We start from the raw sequence: 20,805 nt of genomic DNA, 5'->3' as shown, positions 1-20,805 counted from the left end.
ATGCTAAATCCACGAGTGTGCCGACAAGTCCGCTGCTTCATTGAGTACCATCACAGCATCACTTGCCAATTTGTGTTGAAACCAACACATTGTGTGTATATGTGTATTTTTCAGTGGATGAAATTGAATGAGTTTTAGATTTGATTGACAGAAAATAGGCTTGCGTGAATGATGTATTCTCAGTATGTATCCGCTCAACAACGAAGAAAAAGTGTAGAAAATGGTAAAAAAAAATGAGAACGTGGGAGAGATAGAGAGCTAAAGCGACGAAAATGAAAGACCAAAACGGGAGAAAGGGAGCGAGAGAGAAAAAAATGCGAGTGAGCACAATGAAAAACGGGCCATTTCTCTTAATATCACATTCAATCCTATTGAATCCGTTCATAATGCATTAACACGGTTTAGCATTAGCTGTGAATATACACTTTGGTGTGTGTGTGAGCGAGCACAGAGCACACACATTCAGTTCCCGGTGTAAATGGAAATTGGATATGTTCCTTGTGTTCGACTCAAATGGAGATGTGTAGTACAGCGGAGACGTTTATTTTCCTATCGTAATTTATATACAGCACGTTCTAAATACGAGTAGAGAAAAAAGCAAGAGAAAAAAAAAATTAAGGAAATTCAATTCCTCTCTCCATGTCGTTTGAACTTGTCTGTATATATTGATGTAGCTCTACGATTATTGTGCACGACTTTTTTTTCTCATTCGTTTTTCGCTTGATTCGTTTTTCGCTCATTTGTTTGTCATGCTTTAATGTGTATCCTTCTGCATACATGCTTTCATTTAAAATGCCTCAGACGCTTTTCTCTGGCTTTAGTGTGGCTCGACTCATCTCACATCACAACTCTCGGTAGAGAAGCGTGCGTGCGCTCGTCTCACTTTTGCAATTCATTCTCGGTCTCTCTATCTTTTCATTATTTGGTGTTGGAGCCAAACTGATACTCTGCCGTTCATTTTAAATTTCAATGGGAGCAACGGTACGGATTGACGAACGGGGCGTCTCTGCCATGATGTGTTTTCCTCTAAACACTGGACGAATACGTGTTAATTTTAACAAAAACTACTTCTGACATGAACTCAACATAAAAGCCATCATGTTCCGTTAATGTCGGAAGACTGGAATATAGACTTTCGTCTTGGAACCCATGTTCGAATGATAACAAAAGAGAAAGACAACAGCGAAAAAAAAATCCCAAACTGCTTTCCGCGCGCGCACTCGCTCGTTCGAGTACAAGACACACAAGCAGATTATAAAGCATTTCAACTACAGTGACTGTTTGCCATGGAACGGCATTCATCCACATTTAAACGGGTGTTCTTTTCCATTTTATCAGCGACGCAACGCTACTCTCTCCCATCTCGATCAAATTTAATGTTTCATTCCATTGTACGCGCGAAACAATCGCACACCTTTCAATAATATAATCTACCATGGTCATTTTTTTTCGCTACATCTTTTCTCTGATTCTCAAACACATACAAATACAAATACATGCTCTTTCGAGCTCTATCTCTTGCTATTGCATGAATTCTTGTCATAATTTTATCGTTGAAATCTCCGTCATAATGTTAAATTTTTTATTATATATTTGGCGTAATATAACTCGTATGACTTAACACCGGATAAGAATATAATGGATATCAAAACGGAGCGTAGAGAGCATGAGAAAGGACGCAAACGGAGATGAGCAATGTTATGGGGTTGAAATAGATTTATGTTCGACGAGCTGTTTTCAAAATCCTTGGTAAATAAATCGAAGCACAATGTTTTTATTATCCGGTTATTGCGCACTTTAGCCATTGTGGAATGTTTTGTAATGCTTCAATATTTATTTATTTTTCACGATGGCGGAGGGAAGAAGTCGTTAAGATGAGCTTGACCGATTTTGCATTAGACTCAGTCAGCCCTTTTTTTTCTGACTTGGGCAAAACACGTAAATTAATTTGGATCGAAAACTGTGTTGTAACTGAACTTCAATTTCCGAAGAACGATTGTCAATTATTAAAGGTCAAATTTTGATCGTTTGACTCTTGGCTCACGGATTTTTATAATTCCATCATCATTGAGCATACACATTGGGATTTGTTGCTGGGCAACAAATTCGTATGTTCGAATGCGTTATAAAAATATATTCTTGTCGAACTGAATTTGTTACAGAATGCCAGACTTTGAACCATTGATGCAATTATTATTTTTGGATTAAATAATGAACACTCCAAAGGCAAAAAAACCAGTAACGTTTCAATGGTTCCAGTGGCTTTATTTTCAGCGCATTGATTCACGAAAAAAAAATCACATAATTAAAAACGATTGCACATTCAGTCGTGATGATAAAAATGCCCATCCAAAAAAAAGAAAAAAGAATCGGTTCGTTATTGTGTTCATTTTTAAATCAAATCTCGTTGAAAAAATACATAGCCAAATATAATCGGCATGGTGAAGAGATCACTTAAATCAATCTTCTACCTCTTACTTCTGTTAAATTTTGAATGGGAGCCAAAAGGCTCATTCGCAACTCAGAGGGTATGTATATGAATGCCGACGGAGGGGAGCAAATAGGATCAGAGTACCAGAGCCGAATCGTTACCAAAGAGATGGATAAAAAGGCTTGAAACAATCGAAAATGGCGCATTGTTATGCGAAACTCTGCCATTTTCATGAGCTCTTCAAGTATTCAAATGCCATGGAGAGATGCCGATATTGACTATCGTGCATTTCATCCATTCATCGCATCTCCTCCTCTTTCTTTTCAACTTCACATGGTTACCGCTTTTTTTTTCTCCTAGGCCACACCATTTCGGAGTATTTTATTTACTTTTTATATTGAGAATATACGCGTCAACACTCTGTTTGCCGATATCGGCAGAGCAAACGAAAAAAAACAACATCATTTTTGATGAGATGATATCAATATTTACATTACGCGGTTCTTTCGTTCTTCGTTCAGTATTTTTTGTGCCGTTGCTTTTCCTTTAAGATACGTATCTCACGCCAGGCTATGTCATTGTTGTTATTTGGAATGGAATTAGAATGAAACCTTGAATTGGTGATGGCAATATTTTGGTTTTGGCTTGGTACTTTAATTTGTTTTACCATGTTCGAAATGATACGTACACACAGACACGTTTGCCTGAACGAAGAGAAAAAAACATTAGAAAAACATATTCGTAATGTGATCTGGATTTTTTTTAGAAACTTGAAGTTGGTGCGTGTGCAACGGCGATGGTGTGGCAGAACATAATCTGAAACATGTTTTCGAGCCACAGCAAAATCGAACGCATCAAATTGCGAATTAAAGATGAAAATAAGCTCAAAGGCCTCCGTTTTGTGGCATGTACCAATCTTCTCGAACAGTTCGATTTTCGCAGAAAATTGGAAGAAATGCGACCCGGGTTGCGTATTTCTTTCTGCTAGTTGCCCGCGTATTTGTATCAATAACAAACAGAAAAAAGTTTCAATCGAATGCCAAATACAGGCAACGTTTTGGGACATTTTTTCTGCAGACGTAAGCGCAACACATGAGATTCAATGGGCTTTTCTCATTGATGAGTAATTTATGAGCGCCCACTACACAGCACACACCGAAGCCGAAGCCACATTCGCATCGATGGGAAAAACGAATAGGAGAAATATAAAAGATTCAAATGTTGTGTACGTACGTTCGGCACAAATCCACATCGTAAATTACACGGACCAAATCTGAGCCTCCAATTCACTTAGCATGCGAACGCAACCGAAAGTATATGACGAGCGTGCACCAGAGCACACATACCAGCATATACACTGCAACGACTGTCTTCGCATCACATATATCTGCGTGCCTCTACATATATTCGATCGTTAGTCAACAAAGTGAGTTTACATTTTTTTTTTCTGACCGGATATTGCATTTACCCAACGATAGATACTTCTCTAAAATTTCCGGTCGATGCATAGAGAGAGAGAGAGCTCGGAGCGTTCGAAATGTTGACACAAATTATTCAAATAGATCCTGGAGCGTATTAAGGCCAATCAAACGAGAGTATACGAGCTCTCACACACACACAAACTCGAAAAGTTATAAATTAATATGCCGTAAATTTAATTTCGAAAAGGAGATTTTTGGTCGTGGTGGCTCCGTTCTCTTCGTCTCTCCCGATTCGGTTTGGTTTGGTTATATCTTGTCTTCTCATCGCATGTTTACATTTGCACCGAATGGATGAGCCGTAAATTTGAGTGCGAGCATAACAACTTTTTGGAAAATTGCCAGTGTTGAATTGTGTATGTGTATGTGTTTGAACGATACCATACTGCACTTCTCTCTTTTTACATCCCATTTTTTTTTGCTCTTCTCTCATTTTAGATAACAAAAAATATAAATTCTACATCTAATTTCTCGACGTGGAGAAGTGAGAATTTTATTTCATTAGCTAAAAGCGAGCTCAAGAAATGAAGTCGAATAATGATGATTTAACGGAAGTTGAGCAAATGTTTGGCGAACTCTCTGGTGGAAAATCCCTGAGGGTCTTGGCCATAATGAAATTTCGGTGCGCGAAATTGATGCCAAGTTTACTTGACGCACAAAGTGCACCTAAAAGATTAACGATAGCAAATTTGATATATTTATGTGTTTGCACAGGATTCGTATACGGAAAAACCACGGCACAGTCAGCGAGCGAGCGAGAGAAAAAGAAAAGAGAGTCGGAAAAAAGCACATAATTTATTATCTTTGGCATTACGCTTTTTCCCTTCATGCAATGTGCGTCTCTATAACATGAAGATTAACACCATTTCCATTTGTTATCAACACCATTCGATTTTGACAATTTTTTTTCTCTCATCATTTTTTCTCTTTCGGCGCCTTTTTTATGCGCAGCATTTTTTTTTGAGAAACAAACCGAATTATATCTATGCTATTGCATCACTCAAAAAAAGGCGTCTATATTCGATGAAAAAGTGAGTATTTTGTTTTCAATGCATCGCTTTTGTTGTTGTTTCCTCGGAGAGAACGATTGAACGGCCAATGTTCCGTTGAAAGATGGCAACATGAATAGGCGTGCATAAATAAAGCAATAAATAATATTTTTTTATTGATTACGAAAGCGCATTTGGTGTCGGGTGGATCGCCAATACATTCAAATAGAATAAATAAACAACGCAACGTATCCGATATGGCTTCGTTCTGATTTGTTTGATGCTTAAAAGCCCATTCATGACAACGTTTCATATTTTCGATGCTCGAAACACTGAATTGTCAATCAGAAGTGGGAGAGAAAGAGAGAAGGAAAAAAAACTTTCAAGAGATACTACTTGTTAAATTTTTATTGAAATTCATGGAAATAAAATGGAATATCTTTAATTAAAATAGGGGAAAAAGCCAAAAGTATAGACTGACGCTGCTACCTTTTTTTTGGCAAGTTCGATAAATAAATTCTGGTGTTTAACGAGCAAAATGCCGTGAGAATGGCACACATTTTCCATGAAATCAAACTTTCGAACGATATCGCCACAGGATGGAATATTGCCGAGCGATATTTTCGAATGTTTGATGGGTGTTTTTATGTGCTTTTACCGGTTGATTAAACCGAAAAATGCACTGGACCGAATAAAATCCATCCTGAGTACTTGGGCACAAAAAACACCACTTTTTACATTTGCAGCGCAAAGGCGTGCAAACACAGAAAGGGAGAGAGAGAGAGGGAGAAGAGAGACAGAGGGAAAATGCAACGATGACTACGATAGAGCAGTGTGGCGAGAAAAGCCATCACTTTTGTTCGCTTTTAAACTCGCATCGAAAACTATTTGAAAAGTTGTTGGGAAACTTTGTGTTTCATTGTTGCGGCCAGTGTTTTCTCCATTATCATTGCCGTGTAATTTTAGTTTTAACTTGTTAAAACGAAATTGTAAATAAACACTTATTGAAAATTGGACGATAAAAATGTCAATTTACACAGTTCAATTTTACCTAAAGCAATTGAAGAACCTTTTTTTTCCACTCCGCTTTTTTATTCTTGTCAGCGCTAGCAATCGCGCACCGTTTCTATTTGCCAATCGATACGGCGAACTTTTGTGCTAATTGCTCCTTTTTTAATTAAAATTTTCTGTAATTAAATTCCACTGTGTGTGTATGTGGGCGAGTGAGTGTATAAAGTCATCGTGATCGACATACACAGCAAACCCACTCAGCGGTGGCGCATTGCATCGATATCGCGTTTGGCATTCGCATTCGACTTCGTAATTAGCTAGAATTTCAATTTGAATAAATATACAACTTTATCAGCAATTATTTGAAAAGTACGGAGAAATTTAAATTCAAAGACACTTGATAATAGACATTGTTTTCGCATTGTTGTCTCTTGTGCGCAGTCAAAGTCGAATGTTTGTCGAAAAGTATGAAAAAGCAAAGGCAAAGGAAAAAAAACAACAGCAATTCGATGTGTTTGAACAGGGAAAAAACGGTAGATAGCGACCGGGAGGGAAAACAATCCAATTGATAACTTAATACGAATTTACATAAAAACGCCAAAAAGAAAAATCAAAAGAAAATAATTGAAGCGACGGAGCAAACAATGGCACACACAACACAGCGATGCGGATCGCGTTTGGATTGCTATTTCGATATTGTTGCAAACGCATCGTTCGTCTCGCTCTATTCGTACTAGCGCAAAAAAATAGAATTATCGCCGATTTACAGTGCTATATGCGCATAAAACCCAATTTAAAAGTGTTTCTTATTTGCTGCACTTTTTCCATGTAAATTTCTGCAACGAACAACTTCCATTAAAGGCGAAAAGTTTTTTTTATGTCGTTTTTGAAACATATAAATACTTCTAGCTCTTGAGCCATTTGCTTTCTGTATGTGTGTGTATTTTTTTGCTGACGAGTGCATACGAAGTTGCCAAAAGAAAATACATAATTTTTCTCTGTGCGCGAAATTCGATTGTGTTCGTTTGGCTTTTTCTTTCTTCCACTGGAATTTCGTTTGATTTAAAAAAAAATCCAAATATTCACATCGTTTCGCCGTCACTCAAAATTTTTATGCATCGCGAACAAAAGAAAAATAGCATAAAGCGACTTGAATGTACGCTTATGAAAAATAATATGAAAACTAATGAAAAAAAATAGGGAAAGAAAGAACAAAACAAAAGAGTGATGGCGAAACAAAAAATCGGGCAAGAAAACAAAAGTTTGGAAAACATCAACGGACGTTATTCGAGTCGAAGTTGGTGTGAGCACGCGAGAGTTTGAGTAACGAACAATCGATGTTTGAATTGAATTCGATACATTTTTCGATGGGAGGTCTATGATGCTATTGTTACTTTTTTGTTCCCATGGACGATGATGAAGATGACGACGGCGAAGTTTCAAATTGAACATAAAATAAATTAATAATAATTCGTTGATAGAAAATTAATGGAAATTCCATGCCATGGATTTTCGCTCGTCTTGAACAATTTCTGTTTATCCATTTGGTGATGGTGTTAACGCGAGGCGAGGAGGATCTCCGTTACGCTGACTTTCTTTCACTATTTCATGTTGATGTGACAATCGCACACGCATCCACACAGAATTTTATGTATAACTGGTGAAAAATTTCTCTCTTTGTCGCTATTTTTTGTTCCACCGTCACATTTCGATTCGATTATAACGACCGGTCTGACGGGAAAGAGAAACAATCCACATCATTCCCATCTAACTTGAATGCCTTGTTCTTTCCGGTTGAAATCCGATTTTTTCCCTTTCTGCACAAAACTCTATTAATGCTGGCTCTGTTTTCGATATGTGAATGTCATTCGGAATCAATGGCAAGGGACAAAAGAAAAAGACGACAATCAGTGTTACTGTCAAGCCATTCTGGTATAAAAAGCCTAAGAAAAAAAACCGCCCTCTGCAACAAAAACCAAAACTAATGAGACATTCATGTTTCCAATATGATATGTTCGACATTGAGAAGTCAAGCCATTGGATAATGAAATCGATTTAGTTCGGCAGCCGACTCAATATCACTCATACGATACTCTTTTGCGATGTGGGATATGGTCTGGCTAACCTTATCGATGATGGCTTCAATAGGCATATGGACAGAAAAACGACTCGAATATGGTCCATGAAATTGCAAAAATACGCTTCCTATAATAATGTAACGTTTACTCATGTGGCCAGATGGTGTCGCTTTTTCACATAACATGTAGTTCACAACCCCGTTCAGCTTAGCAACACACGTAAATCCCAAGAAGCGGTGAGAGCATGATATGTTTCTATATGTTTGCGGGTTGATTACTTTGCTGTTTTTGTTCAAATCACCATCATTTGAAGCGTGCCCATTTCTTTTTCATCTCATGAAAAGCTGTCCGAAGTGGCTAACCGAATAGGGAATATCACACACATACAGACACAGGGAGCCAGAGATGGAAGGAGCCGCAATACAATGGTCAAAATTAAATTGACATTGGCTGATTTCGTAGCATGAAACATCCATTAAAGTATTCGAAATGAATTTGAATGAATCAACGAGTAAGATTGGTTGCAGTGGTCAAGCAAAAAAAATATACAGCAGCAATTATTCATTGCTCAAACAAGCAGGCAACAAGAGAGAGAGAGAGAGAGAGAGAGAGAGAGAGAGAGAGAGAGAAAAAACCAGGACAAAACACGTGCCTTAGAGAAAAAAACAAGGATTTTATGAGAAAAGTCTGCATTTGTAAAATGTAATAAAAATGTGTGCCACTTTTTGATCCAATCCATCGTCTAATGGATGAAAAAGTCGTGTGCACATATTCCAATTCAACTTATATCTTTTTCATAGCTTAAGCTTATTTGTTATCTTATTTGCGCCATGACAGAACACAACTATTTGTATACAAAGCAGCGCTAATAAAAGAAACAAGTTTCTCCGCTTATTTTTCCTTTGCTTGTCATTCTTTGGTGCGCGCGCGCGCGCACGCTTCGCACCGAAGAGCGCGACCAAACGGAAGAATAACATGGCGAGAAGAGAAAATAAGAGAATCACAGTTGGAAAAATGAGGAAAAATTTATCTCGAAGTAGCAATGTGTCCGTGGAAACGATATCGCCTATTGTTAATACGTCGCTTTCTCTGAAAGACACACACACACATCCACCGAAATGAAAAAGCGCCTCAATGCATTATAAACATTTTGCGCCAGAGTGAGTTGATACTAGAGTATATATGTTGTGTCGTGTCGAACGCATAACTGTTGCTAGTCAATAGCGAAAAGCAGCATCACTTAAAAGTTCAGCTGGGCAAGACGAGAGTGAGCAATATTCGAAGCGAATACAGACAAAATACAAATAAACAAATGGGAAAAGAAGAAGAAGAAGAAGAAGAAGAAGAAGAAGAAGCAGAACGCTTGAAAAACATGAAAGTAAATGGAAGTGATGGGAAAACTAAGACATCGCATGGCGAAAGTTTGACACAAATGAACAAAGTAGCGGTGGAACGGTTGTAGATATGATGAGAGTGGCAGACGACGGGAACAGCAGGAAATGTGTGTAGTATGTGAGCATAATAGTTTTTATTCGAGTCGGTGCTGTATGCATGAGGAAATGCGAAGGAAGAAGTGGGAATAATGCGTCCGTTTCCTATTATGAGAGGGAGAGTCTATTTGGATTTTGCAATACAAAACTCTTGCTGTGTGTGTGTGTGCTCACATTTTATTTATTCAGGACTCTGTAAGTTTGCGCTTTGGTAACAACAGCTCTGTTGGAGGATTTTCGTATGAATACGAAACGAAAAACCATCATCACCATCACACAAACATTTTTGGCTCTGGTGAAAGGTGATGCAAACAAATACACATATGAATGTAAATGTTGATGTTCGAAAAATGTTTTTTTTTTCTACTTCTACTCAGCAAAAGTGTATGAAACATTCGTTGTGAATTTTATGCAAATTGAAGTTCAAATAAAATCGTCCTCCACATTCCACATTCAACCATTTTCATTAGAAAGCCTTTTAACTTGATGGATTCTATTTATCCAAGTAAGAGAGAGAGAGAGAGAGAGAGAGAGAGCAGCATAGAAATCGGTGGTGAGTAGGTTTGTTAGAAAACCATAAAAATAAATATTTCATTTTGATCGATGAAAATAGGTAAAACATTTACAGAATGAAGAAGCTTTTCTTATAGCCAGAACAACAGAGCAACCAACAACCGATTTGACCATTGACTTCCGAAAAAATTGACCCAAATCAGTATTCACTACGTGATACACGGACTAACATATTGTCCTGTCGTTGACACAAAACTCATTGTGTAATCGTTGCCGATTCCATTTGAATTATCCATTCGATTTTCGGCGATAGAATACACGGCCAAAAATGAAAATGGAACTATTTTTCCCTCCGTTGATGATATCGAAATCTTTTAGTTTTTGGGCCTACTTTCAATTTGATTTATTATGGAGCGCATCACGGGAATAACAATCTTCTTTCAAGAAAATTCCCTTATCCGATCTTTTCTTGCCTCGAAGAGAGAGAGAGAGAGAGAGAGAGAGAGAGAGAGAGGGAGAGAGAGAGAGAGAGAGATATGTGTGTGCACACACTATAACACAAGTCAGATCGAGTTAACGCGCAAGTTTGCAGCGGCAATGCGATTAACACCATGGCTACCGAACAACTTCTCGCACAGATTTCAATACATTACTATCACTAAGTGTTTCCACAGCTATTATCATTGCATCCATTATTTATGGGATTTTTGCCAATACAGTTGGAAAAAAGTGTTGAGCGTGCTCATTTCCCCATTTTGGGCGCCACCATGCACATATAATATACAACAGAATACACGGGATCCGTGTGATTTTCGTGACATAGGAAATATGAAACCGATAATAGAGGCAAACGGTTGGCGCACGTACAGTTTGTTGGCACATCTAAACCAGCACCACACACACAGCATACTCAGTGATTGAGGCGTTTCAAGCGCTCAAGCCCACACACAATCAAAGTCCGATCATCTTTTCGTCTTATCATTCTTCATACCTTTTTAACAAAAACACATCGAACATTTTTCCACAATGGAATCGCACATGTATGAGCACATGATCCGAGCACGGCACGCATCCCCACAACCCATGTAGAATCAAAATCGTTGGAAAAATATTTTCTTTTATTTTGAAGGAGTTTATGGAATCCTACTCCGGAGTACGTGTAAATTGCATGAATAATTAATGGCAAATACGGCAAGGCAGAGAGAGAGAGAGAGAGAGAGAAAATTATCTATTATTCATCGAGGCGAAACGAAAACGTCGCATAACAAATGAATTTGTTTGTTCGCACGAGTAGCAAGGGCAATAATTCAAGCCAAAAGTATATCAATCGATACATTCGATCCATTATCAATTTCGTGGATTAAGGTTTTGATTTCACTTTGTTGGGCTTGTTTTGATTTCACTTCCGTTTGATGTGCTTTGAAAAAGTGTCTCACGCTCTGCTCTCCGATATGCCAACACACACGCACGCACGCACGCACACATATGCTGTTGCCGTCGGCAATTTTGCTGAGGCAAAGAGAGATCGAAAAACATGGCAAAAATAAATCTAACAAAAGCCAAGTTCCTTGTTAAAATCGAGCACATTTCAAAACAAAGAATAATTGATACCATTCGTTGCTGTGTGATTTTGCCAATAATAATTTTTCATATTTTGTGCGCGAGCGTGTCTGCACATGCAACGCCAAAGATTAATCGATATACAACATTTTCGGATTGGAAGCAACTAAATTATTCAATAGAAAATATTTCCGTTTCGGATCAATACAAAAACACGGTTTCAACAGAAGCGATTTGAGGTCGTTTTTCAACTGAACTTTTGCAATTAGCCTGCCAAGCCATTTTGTCAACTTGTTTAATATGTATGGCGTTGCAAATTAGAAGCTTTCGCAGTTCAATTCACGTGGATATACTTTCCAATTTTCGGGTCGACACAAACCGACAGTTTCGCAATTGAACAGCGATGAAAATCAATTTTCCAAACGTATTTGCACAGAGACACAGGATGGAACAAAAAATGAGAACGAACTTATGAAGGTTTGCAATCACGTATTTTGCACTGAAAGCACAGTTGTAACTTTGACGGGGCCAAAGTGGCACAGTGTGACAGTATAGTTGAAAAATACCGTGTAAAATATTCAAAAGCCACAAAATGACAATTTTCCAGTGCTGGTTCATCTCGCGGTGTAATTGAATCCAATGCGCTTCAAAAAGCTCTTGGTATTAAATTTAGAGTTGATCGAGTTGTCGGATTATTTTTTTCTCTCTTTTCTCGCTTTTTTTCTCTCTCTCTCTCTCTCACTCCATAAAAAGAAAACCATCAAACGTCAAAATGAAATATTGTGGCTTGTGGCCAAATTTAATGGAATTTCGCCCTCTTGGTATGCAAAATGGTAATTTTACGCTGCCACGAATATTATGCAACGAAATTTGATATCAAATCAGCAATAAAATCTAGCTTCGAATGCTTAAACGAATAAAAACTAGAGAGAGAGTGGCGATGAAACCGCACCAGTCATGATGTTGAAATGTAAGACAAATCCTAGGCAAAAAAGAGATGGGGAGAAAAGATGAAGATATTTCAAAAAATGCGAGCACCAAATGCTGGCTAGCATTAAATCCACGACCGAACAAATTATGCATTATTTGACTTATTTAAAATCAAAGTCAATGAACGATGTCTGGCGAAAATTGTGCACATAAAATGGGCGAATATTATTATTTCTTGAAATTTATCATAATATTTATATCAGCATTATTAATCATTGTTCATTATCTATAATGAAATAGCGTTTTTGGCGCGCATCAAAAAATATTTCTCGGTTTAAATTATGGAATAACAGCATAAACAATAGCGCATGGGTGCGTGGCTTATTTAGACAGAAGCACAAAAATAAAGCACGAGTGGCAAAAAGTATGGAAATGAGTTGGCCACCCGAAAACCATCTAACCAAACAGCAGCGTGTGGCTCGCTAACCAAGTTGAACCAAAAAAAAAAGTACGGCAAAATAACAAGCTGACAGCATCCAATTCAGACCAACAATAGCACTTCGATGAAAAGTCGATCAACGCAAAGCATCATTCATTAAAATTAATATTTGTTCAGTCGAAATAAAATGGAAAACAATTTTGCATTGCTGTGTGAAAACTGGTATCGATGGTCGGGTCGATACCGCACATGCAATAATACACGCAAAACTGAAGTTGAATAATAAATTTTATTTGCTTTATGGTTCTCGCACGCAGACACAATATATATTCGAGGACGCAATGCGGCCGCAAAAAAAATTGCTCATAATTATAGACAGTCACACACACACACACACACACACACACACACACACACACACACACAAAACGGCGAATATTCCACTGAATGGTTCATTTCAATATGGAAATTTTTAATAAATAGATAGAAAATGTTGAATTTTCAATAGAAAGATTGTACAAAGAATCGTAGCAGGCACACACCACACACACACACCACACACTCGCCCTCTTCGCTCGCACACACAACCTTTTAATCGAAAACAGCAAGAGTTTATTGAAACTGGATTATATATTGAATTGAATGAAGGAGAGAGAGAGAAAAAATTCATCATGATTCAGACTGAAACCTATTAATGGGAAAATGGAAAAGGCCGTGCGATGTGCCATCACTGTACAGTGTATGTGTGTATGTGTGTAACTGTGTATGCATGTAAAGTAATGTTCAAAGTGGGAAAAATCCGAATTGGAAATACTCAGTCGTCGCCAATGTTCTGGTTTCATGCTATGAGGATATGCTGCCATATCAAATTGAAAGTAGAATTTTATTCTGCGACTACGACAATAACAGCAGCAGCGGCAGCGCGGTAGTGGTGGCGATGGTGGTCGCCGTGTTTCATATTCGCATTCTCTGTCCCTCTTCCTCTTTCTCACACTCATTCGATCGAATGAACATGAAAAATGGGGTGCAAAAGCTCAGCAGTGAATTTTATTGGTCGCCTTCGACTGAAAATCAAGCAAATGAAAGAGAAAGATAGCGAACAGACAGAGCTGCATAGCGAAAATGTTATGCATTCAGATGAACACACATTCAAGCAGATAAGCTGCTGTGTGTATAAAATCGCACATATCCATTGGAGGATGAGCGGAGAATCGATGCATGCTGAAGATGATGTCTTATTCTTCTGTCATTTCACATTGTTCGTTTCCGTTATCGAACATGGAGTCAGAGGGAACATTGTGATATTTCTATTACATTTCGTCCTCGTTTCACAAACTCCTGTTTTTTTTCTCCCGCTCTTTCTCTCTCTCTCTCCCTTTCTCTTATTCTGATTTTAGTTTATATTTCGTTGTTGCTTTTCGATATATTGCACTATATAAAATATCGAAACACTAAAAGCTTTTCACATCAAAGTATTAAAAACGCGAGAGCTAAAGGACGAATGGAAATGGATGATGATGACGAACAGCAAAAATAAGAAGTAGAGGAGGGAAAAATCGCAAAACTGCGGAAAATACACATAGAAACGACAAACGAAAAATAAACCCCGTCAGCAGTTAATACCGTTTGGTTCGTCTCGTTTGGTTTTGCTCGCAACAGGACCCGTGTATTTAGACGCACATAAAAACAATGAAATCTGTTTGAAGGAAGATTGAAGCAAAGAGTGCGCTATTAGCAATTGGGCGTTGATGAGCGAAAACGGTGAAATGTAGCGTGGTGTGGCGACGCGCTTACACATGCACAAACAGTGAGTAAATGAACGAGCGAACGAACGTACGAGCGAACGAATAAGCGAAGGCAAAGTTTTTTCAATTCAATATTCTTTGCAAATACACCGACCGATACCAACAAATACATTAAAATTAACAGCTTGGCACTAATTTAAATCTGCTTGTTTATTAATAGCAAACTGGGTCGGTCGCAAAGGATTTCCATTTTATTGTAGTGTTTCTTGCTAACGTTTCGCTCTCTCTCTCTCTCTCTCTCTCTCTCTCTCTCTTCGTGTGTATGTGTGTCTCGCTCTCTTTTTCCCCCGTTTCAGGCATTAATTTCACTTGGGTGCTGTGTTTTACTTTTTTATTACTCCATGCTCAATATTTTCAAATCATGCATTTTTCATCGTCGTCCACACAAAATATTGGCCATATGTTTTTGTACTTGTTTTGCGCTATTTCTCAATACGTTGCATACTTTTTCCCCTTGTGTGGTTCGAGGCTTTTGTTTGTGGTGCTGTCATTGTTATCCGTGATGGATATGCGGTGTAAGTGTGAGACGTCCATTCAATAATATGCACCGGCGGTTAAAACGATGATGATGATCATGTGCTTGTGCTGCACTCCCTTTTTTCTAATGCTAAATGTATGCAAAGCATTTTTTTATCACCACCATTTTTGCGATGACCAGCATCAAAACGTTCTCACACACACAAAATCGATTGGTCACTAGCGAACATATCCATAAAACATAACCAGTTTGAAAATAAACCGTCAGCGAGCCAATGACAAGACGACCTGAGCAATGGAAAATGGGAATGGGATTTGGTGCCGAGCATTTTGCTTCTTTTTGCCATCCATTAAACTCGAGATTTAAATGAAATATTGACATATTATATATATTGTATGACATGACCGAAAGAGTGTAACGGGTCATCAAACATCTGATATCACAAAGATGACATATTTCAATTTAATGTTTCGATGCGATGTGCATCATTTGCGCTTTTCGAATGGCCAACATGGCCGAATGTAATCTGATACAAAATGTATCTAAATAAATATCAATCTATCTAAACGTGCACACACTCGATAGATTGTGTGTTCGTGTACTGATAGCCCGAATCGAAATGAAAAATTAATGAATCACTTAGAATGAAGAAATTAGATGGCAAATGCACATTCTGTTTGCGCTTGACAAATATTTGTCCATCAATTCGTCTCCATCGAATCGTTTATTTATTCAAAAGCCGTTTGCACAAGCACGTTGTGTGTATATTTTTGCTTTGGAGGCGTAAAATTTGTTATGATGCTGGTGTGGTTTGGTTTGATCGTCATTGCATGGCCGGAATTGATTTGAACGCCCCGTTTAATTTTGTATGTTCGGAAGGGTTTAAGGTCGGTGCGAAAATGCTCTTTGTTTGTTTGTTTCTATCGTTCATTATACATTTCCTGTGTTAGACCAGCTGCAAAAGCTAGCTCAAAGATTCTCATCGGTCCAATTAAATTAATTGCTCATGAATCATAACCTCGTAAATAATGTGTTGCGTGCGCCATTTTTTGTTTGATTGTAGAAGAGTTTGTCTTCGCGTTTTTACTTGCACAATGCCGTCTATCTCTATCCCCCTTCGGTGCGCGCTTTTATCTCTTGGTCTTTTGCAATCGTTAATTCAAGCAAACGTATCAGATTTTCCGTATTTGCCATTGCAAACGACGATTGTGATATAAAACGAATTGTCGCACTGTGTGCAGAACGTGCAAAAGTTGTGGCGCGCGTTTTTGCCATATAGAAAACTTCAAAGTGACGGAATAGACTTATTACGTATCGACATGAGTTTTATGACGACGACGAAGAAAACAACAACGAACGAACCGAGTGAAAACCGCCCGGATAACGGATAGATAGATTCATACAAAGTTTCTTGTTCACCGAAAAAAAGCCAATTAAACTTAACAAAAACGTTCTTCTACAAAGTAGGCGCAGCAAAGAAGGAAACCCATGTTAGTCGAAGCAAAGCACGGCACAACCGACTTCATGCCAATTGCAAACAAGTGGGAAAGTGAAACTGGCCGCCGACGCCGCAGACTGAAAAGCTACACAACTTCCTGCAAAAATCAAATCACAATCCGCTTTCATTTTGTCAACGACAGAAAATAAAAGTAGAAAATCAACTGAACAAAATGAAAGAGCGCGCGAGAGAGAAAATAAAACATGATTCGCTTCCGTTTTTCCTCGCATTTTTACATCTTTGGTCATAAAAATTACTCTTTCAATCTTAAAAACGTGGAGTTCAGCTCGCCTCGTGGCCAAGGTTTTTCTAGTGTGCGTGTTTTTGTTCACCTTATTCCTTTTTGAGGTTTTTCAAGCTATTTTTTTTCTGCTGATTTCGTTACTTTGATTGTGGCTTTGCTCTCTCACTCTCTTTGTACACCATGTTTACGTTGTTCATTAAAAATGAGCTAAAAGGCTGGAACAATGTTTTCAATTTTTAAGATTCTTTTATTCGAGTCGGGCAGAGAAATCAAATGTGGTCATGCATTATGCCGTGCGAGGCAAACCGGCATTAGTCCAAATTTATCGAAGGTATCCGCATTTTTGTCGTTCTTTGCTTTCTTCTCTCTTGTTTGCCACCCCGCTCAACTCTGCGCTTTTTTCTCCATACATTTGGTTGTTATTATCTACAAACCTCTTGCTCACTTTATCGTCCAAGCATAGACGAGCATATCAACATTACATAGAGGCGGTCACATTTAAGAAACTTTATGTTCTGAGATGTATGTATGCTTATTTACTATGGGCGATTTTATGAGGCTGCTTTTTTTTTCGGTGTGTTGCGTGCGTATATTCGTGTCTCAGATAAAATGCTGCGAAGTAGCATGGCATGTAAATATCGTATATATATATATATCATATAACAATAATGGCAATAAATTTCTAATATTATCGCTTGGGCTCGATGTGTATGTGGTTCAAAGGTAGAGTCACAGTCTGAGCGTTCAACGAAGCTCATACACGATAAAATGAGCGACAATTTGACGATAAATAGCCCTTCGACACAACAACGTCGAGAAGGGGACAAATCGACTGAAGAGAGAAAGAGCATATGAAAAGGAATCATGTGTTTTGATCGGTATGGCATATCGCATGTATTGTACAGTGTACAATGTACACATACGTGTGTGTGCTGCTTTGTTCGCTGTCATCTTTCGTGTACTGCCTCTTTTTTCGGCTGTTTGGCCCATTTTCAGGCTCAACAATGTGCTTGATATTTTCATTATGAATTTTTCAATGTGATTTTATTGTTTTGAATTAAAGGCACGACGTGATCCCATCCATAAAGCTGGAACGTTTTTGCCTCGCTTTCTTTCGGTCGTTCGTTCGTTCGTTTGTTCAGCGTTCATTACTGAATTTCATTATGGCATCGCGCACACATGAATGGTTTGGAGCGAAAATGTAATACAGAAAAGTTGAGCGGAAAAATGTCGACGATAAATGAGCGGAAAAGGGATAGCTATATAGTAAACTGTATAATAAACTATAGTGAACTATATAGCTATCTCTTTTCATTTTATATTTTTCCGCTCAACTTTTCTGTATTACATTTTCGCTCCAAACCATTCATATAGTCTGACTCTCTTTTACGGTTAGAATAAATGTGTTCAACTTTTAATGACTTTGATTTGAAGGATTTGAACTTGCCGCATGCTGGCATTACCACCACGACTTAGTACAAGAATGTCAATTGGAAATCCGACGAAAAAAGGTATATTCTGGGCGCCGTCATCGTCGTCGTTGTCAACGTCGACGACTGAACAAGTAGCTTTTGAATGTGTCCTACATATTATACATACGCGCGAAAAATACATTTCCAAAACCCGATAAGCCGAACTGATTACGCACCATATTCCTAAATTGTAATAAAATCGCTCTTTATTGTTATATGTTGAATGTTTTTTTTTTCTGGCGAGCAACGGATTTCTTTCTTTTGCTTGCTGTTTTCCTCTCTTGTTAACATTCTCATTTTGTTGTCGGTATTGTTGTAGGTGCCTCATATATTGAGGCCTGATTAGCGATAATATTGGATAATATATTGTACGGGACTAGTGAAAATGCGGTGTGTATGTACTTACCTTTTTCAGTTGGAAATGTTCGGGTCGTAATGTTTCTGGAATTTCTTGTTCAGGTTTAACCATTTGCGGTTGAACCTGTTGTCGAAAACCATCGAGCACACCTTTGAATGTGAACTTTTTCATTTTGTTTATGTGATTTTGTTTTTATTTTGGTTTCGGATTTTTGTGTTTTATTCTTCTTCTTCTTCTTCTTTTTAACAGGTTTTTACGGGTTTCTGTTTGATTTCTTTATTTATGTGATTTTAAGCTTTACTTTCCTTTCTTTTTTGTTATTTGGTTTAAGAAATCTCTGTTCTGGAAGAATAAAATAAAAGCTTTGGTTTTATATACATGTATGGAGATCGTTGTGTTGTGGGAATATTAATGTGGGGGAATATGGTATTCAATCTATATTAGGGTTATAAATTGGCATCGCGTTTAGTTGTGTTTTTTTGTTTCATTTTTCAATTTAATTACGGCCGCGCTCTTTTTACGATTTGTTTCAATTGATTCAAATTTAGGTCAAAGGTTGTCCGAAACGAATAGCACAAACAAACTAAACAAACAGAAATTATGTTGAACTCAAAACACAAAAACCAAAATTAAAGAGCAGCTAACTTTTTTTTTCGATGTGAACGCATGTGTTTTTGATGGTTTTTGATTTATCGATGTAGCTCAGCTACATGTACGAATACAAATGAACAAGTAAACGTAATAAAATGAAACGAATATGACATTAAAAAAAAAGTAACCGTGAAAAAGCACGCAAAAACTTATTTTCGTCAAAATTCAACGTTCAATATATGCAAATATGCCAAAGAAATATTCTTCTGTGCGCTGCTTTTTCCCCATCAATATGTTTTCAAAATTGATGTGGTTCAATTTATTGAAATTCCCATAAATCATTCGATTGGTTTGAATTTTTGGTGTACGTGAGTCTGTTTTTTTTTTTATATCTGCCAGAAAATTCTTGATTCACACAAAAAAAAAATTATTGTTTGGATATTTGCATATTTGTGTATTATTTATTTATTCATTCGTGGCGTTACAAAAAAGAAATGCAAACGTAGAAGAAATATCAAAACGTTTTATTTGCAATCAATCGCAACAAATTTAATATTTTATTATGATTATCATTATTGGAGTTGGAGATTGAAGGCGAAGAAAAAAAAAATGGTTATAATATTTATTTCGTTCGAATTTAGAAATGTGTTGGTTAAAATCTTGAAAATTCACCAGTCATTTAACAGAACAGCTTGTGTGCCAGCCAAAAGGGCTGTTACAACACCAGCAAAAAAGCCAGCACCACACACAATAGCACAGTGTTTGAACACTTTCAGCATTCAAGTAAAAATAAACGAAACGTTTTTAAATCTGCGACGTTATGCACTAGAATGAAATCATGAACGAATTCGACATGAATTTTCGACTCTGATCGACTAAATTCACGAACAAAATCGTTGCATCCTTGTCGCCAACGTGCGGTTGGCTCACTCGCACTCGCACTCGTACCATGTTGGTTATTCCCCACATTTTCTCTCTCTATATACATCTGTATATGATGGAAAACACATGGAATGGACTCGTTATACGCATGCATACGTCTTTTTCATCCCCTATTTCGGATGCTTCTCCTGCAAAATAAGTTTTTGTTGCTTTCACATACTGCTGCTGTGCTGTTGCTCCACTGCTGGCCCTCATATACATACGAATCAGGCGAGCGTTTTCATTATTCATGTACACAACAATCACATCAGGAACAACAAAACCAAATTATATAACATTGATTGTGGTGGTTTTGGGAGAAAGCGTCTTTTGGGCGCGCACGTGTATGTATGTGCGGTGCTTTTGCGTTCACATTTCCAAAGGTTTTCTCTACGGTATGATATTTCAGTATTGGTGGCGTTTGATGATTTGTTCACTTTTACCACTCTCGACAAGCATAGTTTGCGCTCACACATACTCAGACACACATACACACACACACATGCGAGCGAGTTAGTG

General features: G+C 37.7%; 1 protein-coding gene across 38 annotated transcripts in view; it reads right to left on the bottom strand.

The window, feature by feature from the left end:
- The window catches only part of LOC129569275 (syntaxin-binding protein 5), a 114,678-nt gene that overhangs the window by 90,958 nt on the left and 2,915 nt on the right, over positions 1-20,805 (bottom strand). For 35 of the 38 annotated variants that reach the window (XM_055447981.1, XM_055447970.1, XM_055447973.1 and 32 more), the window contains one exon: positions 18,823-19,116. In XM_055447981.1, coding sequence (XP_055303956.1) covers positions 18,823-18,945 — 123 coding nt within the window. In that variant the 5' untranslated portion in view covers positions 18,946-19,116. Of the gene's footprint in view, positions 1-18,822; positions 19,117-20,037; positions 20,354-20,805 lie in introns of those variants that run through there. The other 3 variants (XM_055447976.1, XM_055448000.1, XM_055447994.1) reach the window with 2 other exon arrangements.

Source organism: Sitodiplosis mosellana, unplaced genomic scaffold (genome assembly GCF_009176505.1).
Source record: "Sitodiplosis mosellana isolate CC-2019 unplaced genomic scaffold, AAFC_SMos_1.0 Smas_scaffold_30, whole genome shotgun sequence".
Taxonomy (NCBI): domain Eukaryota; kingdom Metazoa; phylum Arthropoda; class Insecta; order Diptera; family Cecidomyiidae; genus Sitodiplosis; species Sitodiplosis mosellana.
This window is presented reverse-complemented; position numbering and strand designations above follow the sequence as displayed.